At 34.2% G+C, this 15,657-nt stretch overlaps 1 protein-coding gene across 3 annotated transcripts in view; it reads left to right on the top strand.

Moving 5' to 3' along the window:
• Pibf1 (progesterone immunomodulatory binding factor 1) overlaps positions 1-15,657 on the top strand; it is a 232,488-nt gene that overhangs the window by 37,241 nt on the left and 179,590 nt on the right. For all 3 annotated transcript variants that reach the window (XM_046449462.2, XM_058580979.1, XM_058580978.1), the window contains exons 6-9: positions 8,503-8,636; positions 12,711-12,819; positions 13,112-13,293; positions 14,703-14,828. In XM_046449462.2, the coding sequence (XP_046305418.1) occupies positions 8,503-8,636; positions 12,711-12,819; positions 13,112-13,293; positions 14,703-14,828 (551 nt within the window). The remainder of the gene's footprint in view (positions 1-8,502; positions 8,637-12,710; positions 12,820-13,111; positions 13,294-14,702; positions 14,829-15,657) is intronic.

Below are 15,657 nucleotides of genomic sequence, written 5' to 3'. Positions count from 1 at the left end.
TTTCCCATCCTCTACTATCCCCCCTCCCCTCCCCTCCCCTCCGATCTTCTCTCTCTACCCCATCTACTGTAATTCATTTCTCTCCCTTGATTTTTTTTCCCTTTCCCCTCACATCCTCTTATATGTACTTTTGTATAACCCTGAGGGTCTCCTTCCATTTCCATGCAATTTCCCTTCTCTCTCCCTTTCCCTCCCACCTCTCGTCCCTGTTTAATGTTATTCTTTTTCTCATGCTCTTCCTCCCTGCTCTGTTTTTAGTTGCTCTCCTTATATCAAAGAAGACATTTGGCATTTGTTTTTTAGGGATTGGCTAGCTTCACTTAGCATAATCTGCTCTAATGCCATCCATTTCCCTGCAAATTCCATGATTTTGTCATTTTTTAGTGCTGAGTAATACTCCATTGTGTATAAATGCCACTTTTTTTTTTATCCATTCATCTACTGAAGGGCATCTGGGTTGGTTCCACAGTCTAGCTATTGTGAATTGTGCTACCATGAACATGGATGTAGCAGTATCCCTACAATAAGCTCTTTTAAGGACTTCAGGGAATAGTCCGAGAAGGGCAATAGCTGGGTCAAATGGTGGTTCCATTCCCAGCTTTCCCAGGAATCTCCATACTGCTTTCCAAATTGACCGCACCAATTTGCAGTCCCGCCAGCAATGTACAAGTGTACCCTTTTCCCCACATCCTCGCCAGCACTTGTTGTTGTTTGACTTCATAATGGCTGCCAGTCTTATTGGAGTGAGATGGTATCTTAGGGTGGTTTTGATTTGCATTTCTCTGACTGCTAGAGATGGTGAGCATTTTTTCATATACTTGTTGATTGATTGTATATCCTCTGAGAAGTGTCTGTTCAGGTCCTTGGCCCATTTGTTGATTGGGTTATTTGTTTTCTTATTGCTTAATTTTTTGAGTTCTTTGTATACTCTGGATATTAGGGCTCTATCTGAAGTGTGAGGAGTAAAGATTTGTTCCCATGATGTAGGCTCCCTATTTACCTCTCTTATTGTTTCTCTTGCTGAGAAAAAAACGTTTTAGTTTGAGTAAGTCCCATTTGTTGATTCTTGTTTTTAACTCTTGTGCTATGGGTATCCTATTAAGGAATTTGGAGCCTGACCCCACAATATGTAGATCGGAGCCAACTTTTTCTTCTATCAGACGGCGCGTCTCTGATTTGATATCAAGCTCCTTGATCCATTTTAAGTTAACTTTTGTGCATGGCGAGAGAAGGGGATTCAGTTCAATTTGTTGCATATGGATTTCCAGTTTTCCCAGCACCATTTGTTGAAGATGCTATCCTTCCTCCATTGCATGCTTTTAGCCCCTTTATCAAATATAAGATAGTTGTAATTTTGTGGATTGGTTTCTGTGTCCTCTATTCTGTACCATTGGTCCACCCACCTGTTTTGGTACCAGTACCATGCTGTTTTTGTTACTATTGCTCTGTAGTACAGTTTGAAATCTGGTATCACTATACCTCCTGATTCACACTTCCTGCTTAGAATTGCTTTTGCTATTCTGGGTCTTTTATTTTTCCATATGAATTTCATGATTGCTTTCTCTATTTCTACAAGAAATGCCGTTGGGATTTTGATTGGCATTGTATTGAACCTATGGAGAACTTTTGGTAATATTGCCATTTTGATGATGTTAGTTCTGCCTATCCATGAACAGAGTATATTTTTCCATCTTCTAAGATCTTCTTCTATTTCTCTCTTTAGGGTTCTGTAGTTTTCATTGTATAAATCTTTCACCTCTTTTGTTAGGTTGATTCCCAAGTATTTTATTTTTTTGGGGGGGATATTGTGAATGGCGTAGGTTTCCTCATTTCCAGTTCAGAAGATTTGTCGCTGATATACAGGAATGCCTTTGATTTATGCGTGTTGATTTTATATCCTGCCACTTTGCTGAATTCATTTATTAGCTCTAGTAGTTTCTTTGTAGACCCTTTTGGGTCTTCTAGATAAAGGATCATATCATCTGCAAATAGTGATAATTTAAGTTCTTCTTTTCCTATCTTAATGCCTTTAATTTCTTTTGTCTGTCTAATTGCTCTGGCCAGTATTTCGAGAACTATATTGAATAGAAGTGGTGAGAGAGGGCATCCCTGTCTTGTTCCAGATTTTAGAGGGAATGCCTTCAGTTTTTCTCCATTTAGAATGATGCTAGCCTGAGGCTTAGCATACATAGCTTTTACAATGTTGAGGTAAGTTCCTGTTATCCCTAGTTTTTCTAGTGTTTTGAACATAAAGGGATGCTGTACTTTGTCAAATGCTTTTTCTGCGTCTATCGAGATGATCATATGGTTCTTATCTTTAAGTCTCTTGATGTGGTGAATAATGTTTATAGATTTCCGTATATTGGACGAGCCTTGCATCCCAGGGATGAATCCTACTTGATCATGGTGCACTATCTTTTTGATATGTTTTTGTATCCGATTTGCCAGAATTTTATTGAGGATTTTTGCATCTAAATTCATTAGGGATATTGGTCTGTAGTTTTCTTTCTTTGAGGTGTCTTTATCTGGTTTGGGAATCAGGGTGATATTGGCTTCATAGAATGAATTTGGAAGTTCTCCCTCTTTTTCTATCTCCTGAAATAGATTGTGGAGTATTGGTATTAGTTCTTCTTTAAAGTTCTTGTAAAACTCTGCTGTATATCCATCCAGTCCTGGGCTTTTCTTTGTTGGTAGTCTTTTGATGGCTTCTTCTATTTCCTCACTTGAAATTGGTCTGTTTAGGTTGTTTATATCTTCCTGACTCAATCTGGGTAGTTCATATGTCTTAAGGAATTTATCGATGCCTTCACTATCTTCTATTTTATTAGAGTATAGGGTTTCAAAATAATTTCTAATTATCTTCTGTATTTCTGAATTGTCTGTTGTGATGTTGCCTTTTTCATCCCATAAGCTAGTAATTTGGGTTCTCTCTCTTCTTCTCTTCGCTAGCATGGCTAAGGGTATGTCGATTTTGTTTATTTTTTCAAAGAACCAACTTTTAGTTTTGTCAATTTTTTCGATTGTTTCTTTTGTTTCGATTTCATTGATTTCAGCTCTAATTTTAATTATTTCTTGCCTTCTACTGTATTTGCTGCTTATTTGTTCTTCTTTTTCTAAGGCTTCGACGTGTAGTGTGAGGTCATTTATTTGTTGGCTTTTCTTTCTTTTAAGGAATGAACTCCATGAAATAAATTTTCCTCTTCGTACTGCTTTCATAGTGTCCCAGAGATTTCGATATGTTGTGTCTGAGTTTTCATTTACCTCTAAGAATTTTTTAATTTCCTCTTTGATATCTTCTGTAACCCTTTGTTCATTCAGTAGCATATTGTTTAATCTCCATGTGATGTAGGATTTTTCCTTTCTCATTTTATTATTGATTTCCAATTTCATTCCATTATGATCAGATAAAATGCATGGTAGTATCTCAACTCCTTTGTAATTGCTAAGATTTGCCCTGTGACATAATATATGGTCTATTTTTCAGAAGGATCCATGTGCTGCTGAGAAGAAAGTGTATCCGCTTGATGTTGGGTGGTATATTCTGTATATATCAATTAAGTCTAAATTATTAATTTTATTATTGAGCTCTATGGTTTCTTTATTCAACTTTTGTTTGGAAGATCTGTCCAGTGGTGAGAGAGGTGTGTTAAAATCTCCCATGATTATTGTGTTGTGGTCTATTTGACTCTTGAACTTGAGAAGAGTTTGTTTGATGAACGTAGCTGCACCATTGTTTGGGGCATATATATTAATGATCGTCAAGTCTTGTTGGTGTATGGTTCCCTTGAGCAGTATGTAGTGTCCTTGTTTATCCCTTTTGATTAACTTTGGCTTGAAGTCTATTTTATTTGATACAAGTATGGACACCCCTGCTTGCTTTCGGGGTCCATATGAGTGATATGATTTTTCCCAACCTTTCACCTTCAGTCTTTGTATGTCTTTTCCTATCAGATGAGTCTCCTGTAGGCAGCATATTGTTGGATCTTTTTTAAAATCCATTCTACTAGCCTATGTCTTTTGATTGGTGCATTTAAGCCATTAACATTTAGGGTTACTGTTGAAATATGGTTTGTATTTCCAGGCATATTTGATTATGTATGTTACTTAACATGATTTGTTTTCCTCTATGCTTAGTTTTTCCTTTACTGTACTACCTCCCGCTGTTGGTTTTCATTGTTATTTTTCATTTCCTCTTGCTATAATGTTTTGCCAAGGATGTTTTGAAGAGCTAGTTTTCTAGCTGCAAATTCTTTTAACTTTTGTTTATCGTGGAAAATTTTTATTTCATCTTCATTACTGAAGCTTAATTTCGCTGGATGCATGATTCTTGGTTGGAACCCTTTTTCTTTCAGCGTTTGAAATATGTTGTTCCAGGATCTTCTAGCTTTCAGAGTCTGTGTTGAAAGATCAACAGTTATCCTGATTGGTTTACCCCTAAACGTAATCTGCTTCCTCTCTCTTGTGGCTTTTAAAATTCTCTCCTTATTCTGTATGTTGGGCATCTTCATTATTATGTTTCTTGGTGTGGATCTCTTATGATTTTGTACATTCGGTGTCCTGTAGGCTTCTAGTATTTGGATTTCTTTTTCATTCTTTAAGTCTGGGAAGTTTTCTAGTATTATTTCATTGAATAGATTGCTCATTCCCTTGGTTTGGACCTCTATACCCTGTTGTATCCCAATAACTCTTAGGTTTGGTTTCTTTATGTTATCCCATAATTCTTGGATGTTCTGTTCATGATTTCTTAACATTCTCGCTGAGCTGTCTATGTTCTTTTCAAGTTGAAATACTTTGTCTTCGTTGTCTGAAGTTCTATCTTCTAAGTGTTCTACTCTGCTGGTTATACTCTCATTTGATTTTTTAATTTGGTTTATTGTTTCCTGCATTTCCAGGATTTCTGTTTGTTTGTTTTTTATATCCTCTATCTCCCTATAGAGTTGATCTTTTGCTTCTTGGATTTGTTTATGTAATTCATTGTCAAAGTGATTTTTCATTGTCTGAATTTGCTGTATAATGTCTTCCTTGAGACTCCAGATCATCTGAAGCATGTATATCCTGAACTCTTCTGACATTCCATCAGCTTCAGATATTACCTCATCTAATGTTGAATTGACCTGTATTGTTTGTGGTCCTTTCTTTCCTTGTCTTTTCATACTGATCATGATTCTTTCTAGCTTTGTGAAACTGTTGTGTTAATGTTTTTCCCCTTATATATTTGTATTGTTCTTGTATAGCTCCAAAATCCCTCTTTTGAGGAGAAAGACAATGTTAACAGTTCCCAATATCAACAGTACATTATCTAAGCACAAGTTTTCATTATTAATACATTTATAGTTAGATTCTAAGTCTATAGATATTGGTTTTAATTATTACTTAAGAATATATTCATTAGTTTCATAAAAGGCATACCATATCTGGTGGCATATAGAAAACTTAATTTCAGACGAAGGATGTTATACTTAGAGGGAAAGGAGTGAGGGTATGAGGTTAAACTAACTTAGCACCTTTGGAGAACTCTAACCAGTAGACTGGTTATTTATGGAAGAATGTATAGACTCAACCTCCTATCTGTATTTAGATAGTTACCCTATGTATAGATAGCAAAAGCTAGGAGATTGAAAGTGGGATAGAGAGAATACGAATGAAAAAAAGAAAAAAAATAACAAGGAAGAAAAGAGAAATAAGAGAAGGAAAAGGAAAGTAAGATAGAAATAAAGAAAAAAATGGGGGAAAGTGGGGTATATGCAATTCCTCTATATTATATTACTTGGTAATTCGGTTGTTCATGCACAGTTCTTGGTTTCACATATGTTGAAGTTGTGGAAGAGAGAGAAGAAAAGAGTGAAAGAAAGAGAAAGAAAAAAGGCTCTTAGAACACTGTTTTCCTTGCTTCCAGTAGGTGGTGTTGTCTATTCCTAGCTTGAGCCTCTGTATTCAGGGTGGTGGGTATAGCCAGTTTGAAAGGAAATGGGCTTCCACCTGTATTTTCCCTACTCTATCTCTGAGGTAGAATCCAGGTGCCTGTACAGTTATTGTTTTGCGTTGATAGCTACAACCCCCAAAAGCTTGTGGGAAATATTTTGAGTTATCGCAGCTAAGGGTGGGGGAGTTGGAAACCGGGTATCTGGATCAGCCGCAGAACCATGCTGGGAGCCACACCCCCTTTGATGGGTTTTAAGGGTTGATGGGATTCCTCCAGACTAGCACACGGGGCGGGGCCGGACTTCCTCCTCCGGTCTGGCTTGGCACCGGGCGTCTTCCTCCTCCTGTCTGGCTTGGCGTGCACCGGGCGTCTTCCTCCTTGATGTTTTCTCAGTGGTACTCACTACCGTTGACTGTTTAACTCCTCAGAGGACTCTTTTCTACTATTGTTCCTGACACACTTCAGGCTTATCCTTTGCTTTTATGAAAGCCCCTGTAGGTTCCCTGTGCTCTTTGTTTTTTGTCCATCCTTTAAGAGTTTAATATTTCTTATGTTTATATTCTTTTGGATTCTGTCATGGTCTTTGTACACTTACTAAAAAGTTGAACTATCAATTGAGTTGTGATCTCTCTGGAAGCCAAAGCAAGGAAAAAACATATTAATCGTATTAACTTTTAGCTGATCATTTACTCTGTTATGCATTTTTATGAGGACTTTACATGTGTTACTTGATATAATCTTTGAGAGAAACCCTGTGAGGCAAACACTAAAACAGGTAAACTAACCTGCCCAAAGTCATCCAGGTAATTCAATTCTAAACATTTGAACTGTGGAGCTTGCCTTCCTAGCCATAACACTATACTGTCTTTCAAAATGGGTACATGATTAGTAGAGTTTAGAATTATAGAGTATCCTTTAGAACTAGAGCTTCTTTAGGACTTAAGTCTGAAATGAGTATGTGATGATCCCTTGGGAAGTGGTATAGTATCCTTAGTTGTAATCCTATAATAAATACCATAGTATTTCTTCTATTCTCATAGAGAACTTCAGTGTAGGAGAACATAATACTAAATCGGAGCAAAACACACTACATACAGTTATTTCTAAATTACATCTCTCAAACAGCACCTTGTTAGAAATTTGGAAGCTAAAATTTTAAAGTTATATTTAATAGTTTCAAGAGAGAGAAAGGGGGAAAAAACCTGTCTTATTTACCTTTAAGTCTACAGTATCTAGCCCAGAACCAGTCATATAACAATAATTCAGTTGGTATTTGTGGAGTAAATATGACCACACTTAGCTGGTCAGCTATTAAGAAGGAATGACTTAGGACAGGATGTATTTAACATTCCAGGTTCTGGGGGTGGAGCTGATGATTGAATGCAAGATCTGATGACTTCAAAGGGAGAAAATAGGTAGAAATTGAGTGCCTGTGTCCTGCTTTCCCTCCAAGTTCCCATATTCATTTATTCCTCAAACAACTGCAAAGAGTTATTTTATTCTTTATATATCAGGTACTATGTCAAATGATGGAGATCCACTGGGGAGCATGAGATAGTCCCTGACCTTAAGATGTTTCCATTCTGGTGAGATATAAAGAAAACTAATTTGATGGTACAGTAAGAATGGTTCTTGAAGGAAGAAAATATTCAGATTATATGTAGGTATTCAGGTAGTAGCAACAAATTAGAGGAAGCATAGTACACTCAGAGAAGTTTAAATCTCATATATGAGTTGGAGGATGAAGTGTGACTATGTGGAATGATAAGAAATGAGGCTTGGGCTCGGGATGTGGCTCAAGCAGTAGTGCACTCGCCTGGCATGCGAGCGGCCCAGGTTTGATCCTCAGCACCACATACAAAGATGTTGTGTCTGCCAAATACTAAAAAATAAATATTAAAATTCTCTCTCTCTCTCCTTCTCTCTCACTCTCTCTTAAAAAAAAAAAAAAAAAGAAATGAGGCTTGTAGAAAGCAAGTAAGATTGTCCAGACTTTGTCATGTACTTTAAGGTTTTTACTTCCATCTCTCCTCATATCTCAGTGAATATGTGTTACTAGTATAGTGATAGTACAGGGGATATGAACATACAGATGTATTCCAAGGGCCACACAATTTTTTCCCTATATACCAAAACTTAATTAATCATGATTAATCATGGTTAGATTAATTATGGTTAATTTCTTCATTAAAAATTTTTATTCTAGATATTTATAGTCATGGTTCTTCATCTCGAAATTGTATACTCCTAGAGAGCAAGGATTTTGTCTTATTCATTTCTTTATCACTGACATACAATGGTGACTCAATAAATGTTGAAAAGTGTCATTTGACATTAGTATAGTAACACTAGTATAGTAATTGTCGTATTTGTTATTTGGAAAACAATTTAGATTTAAACAAATGAACTTACAAACAACTTTGTGAATTTAATATTACCTTTGAGTGGGGAAAAATTACTAAATAGTGTAGAAAATTTCAGGATTTTTTAGTTTATTATGAGGATATTCACTGCTTAACAGAAGGATTCAATACAAAATTTGTCAACTGTGTTTAGCTGGGAATATTTCTTTCATTTAGACATATGAAGAAGAGCGAAGAAATTACTCAGAACTTCAAATTCGATGTCAACGTTTGGCCTTAGAATTAGCAGACACGAAGCAATTAATTCAGCAAGGTGACTACCGTCAAGAGAATTATGATAAAGTCAAGAGGTAAGTAATTAAGATGGCTCCAATAGTTGTGCTCATTTTTGACACACATCACAGACTTGAATTCTCACCATCAACATTGTTAATTGTATTTTGTTTTATAAGTTGCTACTGTCTTTTAAAATGAAAAAGAAGATAGGAGCCCAATAAAATCCCACATGTATAAATATTTTTAAAATGTTATTTAATAATCATTTTTATGTAATAAAATTAAATTCTTCAGTTTTTTCTCACCTACCTACCCAGAAGGGTGTTGAGCTGTTCTTTCTTAATAAACGGCACTTTTTCATAAAATAGTACTTTCTGGAGGACAAAACTAAGAGTGTATAAAGAAGTTGTGAATATTTAAGTAAATCACAAAAGGTTTGCAGAAGATGAATCTTAAAAGCTTTGTGTTTTCAATTAAATTGGCTATAATTAGCACAGTCAATTAAAGTTATTTAAATTTTAATGTACTGATATAAAACAAAGTCTAGAACATTGATCTCTTATCTATCAAGATAATTTTCTTACATCTGACAGGTTTTTTAACATAGGGAAACTTAAGTCTTAAAGGAATTATGGTTTTTTGTATCTGTTTTTAAAGTTTTAAATGACTACTTTGTAACTGGTTAAACAAACAACTGTTGTTTAGGTATCAACATATATTCTTGTTTATATATGTTGTTTAGGTATCAACAATATAGTTGATACCCAGAATATATGTGACTAGGTATATGTATGCACTTGAGAACTATATCTGTCTAAGCCTTGTCTAAGTGTTATGTAAAAGTTTATAAAATGAAAGTTTACGTAAGTTTATAGGCAAGATAACCAATAAGTGCTCTCTTTTATACATTCGTATCTGACATAGAAGGACCACACTGTCATTTAAAGACCTATCTTATATCCCTTTGCTTTGACTAAGTCAATTCTGATTACTAACGCTGTTTCCTAAATGTATAAGAGATTCAAGGCTATCCTTCAATTTTTGTTAACTCTTGTATACTTGTGATTATTGTTACTGTAAACTCTGGATTCTAACTTGTACTTTAGAAGTTAAACTGTTAAATGTCAAGCTTAGGAGAGCATTTTGCCAAGTTAGTGTTCTTCAAACTGAAATTATCTGTAGCAAAAGTCTCAAATTTGTATATAAATAACAAATTTGGTTGGTATTTATTTATGTCATTTGGTGTCTTATAGCTGGATAAAGTAACCTGTTGTCAATAAAAAAATAATAATAATACTTTCTGAAAACATGTTTCCCAAATATGTTGCTACTAAGTAACAATAGCAAATATCTTCCTTTAACTGGAATATCCTTTTGCACTCTTTATCTATATATTTCTAGGTAAATCTCTTTTCATTCTGAGTCTGTTTTGTCACCTATGCGGCGGTGCTAATATATGTAATTGCATTATATAAACAAAATCAATAAAGGCATACTCGTGAAAGTTTTAAAATATATATACCATGTACATGCAGATGGAGTGACTTTTTCCTAATTGTTCACTGTTATATCTCCTGGCACCTAAAATAATTTTTTTGATTTATTTATTTATTTATGTAGTGCTGAGGGTTGTACGCAGTGCCTCACACTGCAAGGCAAGCGCTCTACCACAAACTACAGCCCCAGCCCTTCTTTCTTTTTTTAATAGATATTTTTTAGTTGTAAATAAGGACATGATACCTTATTTTATTTACTTATTTTTACATGGTGCTGAGGATTGAACCAGTGCCTCAGATTACTAGGCAAGCACTCTACCATTGAGCTACAACATCAGCCCCTAAAATTAATTCTAGAATTATAATAGTCACTTAATATTTTGTTAAATGAATAAACGAATGCTTTAAACTGTATTATTTAAATTATAAATTATTTAACATAAGTGACTTTGCAAAAATTTAGCTCATTAATATTGGCATTTTTAGATCCACTGTGACAAACATATGATATCTATTATTATTATTATTATTATTATTATTATTAGTCTTGCTAATATGGTAACTTTTAGAACTTGAAATCTGTAAGAACTACACTTGGTGACCTTCTGAATAAAGCTGGATTAAAAAAAGAATCATATTTTATTTTTTACAATTTTTTTTAATTGGTGTATCATGCTATCAATAATATCAAGAGATACGTTTTTAAAAATGAAGTAGATTGTGATGGTCAGATAATATTTTAAGTTGGTAATTTGATGCCCTGCTTCCACTATGAATCTGTAGCAATGATAGATAAAATATAAAAAGACAAAACTAACAAGTGTAGTCATCAGAATATTCCAGAGGGGCCATGAATGAAGGATAAATGAAACAAGATGAGTCATGAGTTGATCCTTATTGAAGCTGAATGATGGGAATATGGGTGTTTATTATATCATATCTATTTTTATGTATGTTTTTCATTTTCTATAATAAAAACCTAGGAAAGAAAAATATAGCCTTGATCAAAAAGCATGAAATAAGCATTCTCATGTGCTAGAAATGGAACAGAAAAAGAAACAAGAGGGTCTCAAACTGGACCTTTTGGTTCACTTGGTAGAGTGAATGGTTTAAAAAAAAAAATGGACAAAGGGATATGACCTTGATAATTCTATGTGGCAGTTAAAAATCAATAAATTACATCTGAATGTATCTTTTATATTATTTACTTTAGCAGTTCCTTGCCTTCTAGCATAACATAATGTTCCTAGTTTTATGTTGTCATTGTCTCAGCTCTTTCCCTAAGGAGTCCTAATTTCTTTCAGTGGGAGATGCTATTTAGAAATTAAGATCTGGGTGTTTTGGTCATTACTACATTGGTCATTGTGTCTTTTATCTGTTATTAGGCTAAGGCAGTAGAGGGAGGAAGCTTAATAGGCATGGGTAAGATCATATTGATACTTCTAGTTTCAATTCAGTACCTTTTTAAACAGTAACTGGTTTAAAAAGATTCCAGCTGGCTAAATATAAAAGTGAATATTGACAATAATGAATTATAATTATTAATAGAATAGGAATTTGTGAGGGTATGCTAATAATAAGTAAGGAAGGAAAGAGAATCTGCAGAGTAAAATGCAGACCAGTAAGTGTATGTGCCTGTTAGGATGACCATTTTGTAGCCTCCTTAATATTTGATTGAGAGTCATCAATGGAATCTAAAACCAATGGACAAATGTATGTTAGGGAACAGGATCTAAATGAGTTATTAAAGAGCTGGTGAAAACACTTCTTTTGTGTGTGTGTGTGTGTGTGTGTGTGTGGTGCTGGGGATTGAACCCAGGGCCTGTGCATGTGAGGAGGCAAGCACTTTATCAACTGAGCTATATCCCCAGCTCCCGTGAAAACAATTCTTAACAGCTCTTTCCATGCAGTACCTGGAGGTCAGTGAAGTAAAGTACAAGGCACTGCTTCTGACTGAAGAGGAGTAATTAAGTTACCAAATCTCTTTTTCTGCTCATTTTTAAAGATGCCTATTGTGATTTTGATCCAAGTCTTAGATTTAGTATTCTGGGGGAAAGAGATTATAATATAATATAATATAATATAATACAATACAATATAATAATAGGAGTTAGAATATCTGGGTAATCATAAGCAATTTCTAAAAGAAGTGGTTATAGGAATGTCTGCTTACATAGCTGCTGTGCAATCTGAGTGATAAATTATGAGGGGCTTTTTGACCCCAATTGAACCGAAAGCCTATAGCTATGTGTAAGTTCTTACAAGTTTTGGCTTCAAGATAAGATTCAAGGTGATTAGTGAAAAAAAATACCAAAGTATACCTCAGAAAGTTTTATTATTTACTTGTTGGCCTAGTTTATATATATTTTTAAGTTTAATAAATTTATATTTATCTGAACAAGTTTTTGAACACAGACCTTCTAAATTTGAAAAATCGTTTATAGTTCATAAAGCAGCACCAGAGCCCTAGTGCTCAGTGTGTCTGTTCAGTTTCCTGAAAATGCTCACTATATGAGGGCAGCTGGGGATGTTGCTCAGTGGAGCACTCCTAGTGTACCCAGGACCCTGGGTTTGTTCCTTAGCACTATAAAAATAAATAAATAAACAAATAAATAAATAATTTGCATGTGTATTTGCATTTGATTTTAATAGTGAACGTGATGCACTGGAACAGGAAGTATTCGAGTTGAGGAGAAAACATGAGATACTTGAAGCCTCTCACATAACTCAAGCTAAAGAAAGAAATGAATTATCAAAAGAGGTAAGCTTATAAGTAGAATCATTTACATTTTATAGTATAATATTAGTGGAAAATAGCCCAGGGCAAAATTATGGGAGGGACAGTTTTCCTTTTTGATGTAGTTGCCAGGGGGGAAAAAAAAAAAAAGACTTTTAATAGCTTTTTTTGGATAGACAATTTTAAGGTAAGAATTAGTCCTTTTTAAAGGGATAGTTTTTATGTATTGAGAGAAAACATAACGAAAGAATTGAATACAGTCAGCCTGGAAAAATAAGGCTGTATTACTCTGGACATTGTCCCTCTATACTCATAGGTGGCCACCTTACAGCAGACAGTTACTTTACTTCAAAAGGATAAAGAGTATCTCAATCGCCAAAACATGGAGTTGAGTGTGCGCTGTGCCCATGAAGAGGATCGCCTTGAAAGACTTCAGGCTCAACTTGAAGAAACCAAAAAGGCTAGAGAAGAGATGTATGAAAAATATGTAACATCCAGGCAAGAAATACATTCTTTTTAGCAACATCTTTTTCAGTGGGGGGCAACTTCTGGTTTTGAGGAAGATGTGTAATTTTTTTAAAAACCTTTAGGACAATATCAAGATCATGTTTCATTTTATTATATTCTTTTCTCGTTGATTTTTTAAAAAGACATTTTGACTTTCCCCATAAAACAAAAAAATTATTTCTTTTAGATAAAGAAATATATACTAAAACTGTCTTTTTTATGGCATAATCTTTTTGATTCCCTATGTTTCTACAAGTATTTTTTGAAATACAGTGTATCTCTGGCTGTATCGTTTTGAAGAAAATCCAAGTCTGCTCATGATTTCCTGACTGTGAAACATAAAAGAATGAGCAGGCAGTGGTTGCATATTATTTTATATACCAAGCCCTGGAATCAGTCCCCGCATTTTAATCCTGCCTTCTCTCTTCTGATAGATGTGTTTAAGCTACTAGAGATTCTTTATACAAATAGCCCTTATAATTCTTGAGGTTTTTTTTTTTTTAGAAGACAAATCATTTTATTTTTTAAATTAATTTAACTTTATTTTTTACAAAAACGGAGCACAACTTTTTCATTTCTCTTGTTGTACATGATGCAGAGTCACACCATTCATGCAATCATACCCATACAAAGGGGTAATAATGTCCATCTCATTCCACCACATACACACACACACACACACACACACACACACACCCTTTCCCATAATCCAAATTCCTCCATTCTTCCTTCCCACCAGTTGACCCAGCTATCAGTCTTGAGTTATTTTTATCAGCATATCAATCACTAAAACAAAGTTAAAATTTTACCTTTAACAGTTCACATGTTCATAATTTTTTCCTAGCATTAATATTTTTTTCATCACTTTCTGCTGGACATTACTCTGTGTAATGTTTTGAAACATAATGTTTCAAAACCACCGTGTGTATGATTGTCCTACATGGAAGGAAACAATTTATAAAGTCAGAGTTATTTTGATTTTGTGTTTTTGTTAATATTATTTTTGTCTCCATATGTTCCACACTAGATTATTATTTTTAAATGAAGAGTCATTCTGTATGCCTTCAGTTTTCAAACTTCAGCCATGTGCATTAAAAACTACTAGGAAAATATTTTTGAAGACAAGTACGTATCCAACAGGAATTACTAACATCTTATATAGTAATTATAGCTTTGGAGCAGTATGTTGGACAGGTTGTGAGCTTATATGCAAGTAGTTTTGAACAGCATTTTGGGGAATTATAAAACTTTATGTCTAAAATTGTTACATTATCCAAACATGGTATATAGAGCATATACGTATCTTGATTTTTATCAAGAGATTTAAATCTTACATATTGGACAAGACCTTATTTGTTCCATGAAAGAAATTCACAGATACTCCTTTTGACTCCTTGTAGAGACCATTATAAAATAGAATATGAAAATAAACTACAGGATGAACTAGAACAAATCAGATTGAAAACTCATCAGGAAATTGAACAGCTTCGAAATGCCTCTAAGGAAATATATGAACGAGAAAACAGGTAAAAAAAAACAAAACTTGTGTAATATTTTATTTATCTTTGAAGGTTATAGAAGTTATTGAAATTAAATACTATTTGTGAGTTAGCATCTTTTTTAATGCACTTGTCATAAATCTAAATACAATATAATGGGATATTAAAATTCTAAAAATATTTGATAGCTAGCTTAGAATAGACTTTACCAGGCTTTAGACCTTTTCACTCTGATATTAGTATAATCTCTTTTCTTCCCCCCAAGGGTGGGGTTTATTTCAAAATTGTAAAGACGTGTATTTTATTTTTTATACATAATAAGCAATTTTAAGCGGTATAGTAAAATGTTCCACATTTTTTTTTTTAATATTTATTTTTTAGTTTTCGGTGGACACAACAATCTTTATTTTATTTGTATGTGGTGCTGAGGATCGAACCCAGCACCCTGCGCATGCCAGGCAAGCGCGCCACCGCTTGAGCCACATCCCCAGCCCCTGTTCCACATTTTTAAAAATATTTTATTCTTTAGTTATAGTTGAACACAATACCTTTATTTTATTTGTTTATTCTTATGTGGTGCTGAGGATCGAACACAGGTCCTCACATGTGCTAGGTGAGTGCTCTACCACTGAGCCCCAACCCCACCCCCAAATGTTTCACATTTTTAAAGTTAAAAAAAGATATCTAAAAACAGACATTTTTAAAAAGTCAAATATACTTAATGTCTCTCATAGCACAGATTTGTTCCTTAAATACTCACATTTCAAAAACTGGTTTGAAAAGGTTTAAAAAATTAGCTAAACTTATTTATATTGGCAGTGATTAAAATGTCCTTATCTTCAGAAAAACAAGCCAA

The sequence above is a fragment of the Marmota monax genome, unplaced genomic scaffold, assembly GCF_021218885.2.
Source record: "Marmota monax isolate L192 unplaced genomic scaffold, Marmota_monax_Labrador192_F-V1.1 WCK01_AAM20220418_F8-fsc00137, whole genome shotgun sequence".
Taxonomy (NCBI): domain Eukaryota; kingdom Metazoa; phylum Chordata; class Mammalia; order Rodentia; family Sciuridae; genus Marmota; species Marmota monax.
This window is presented reverse-complemented; position numbering and strand designations above follow the sequence as displayed.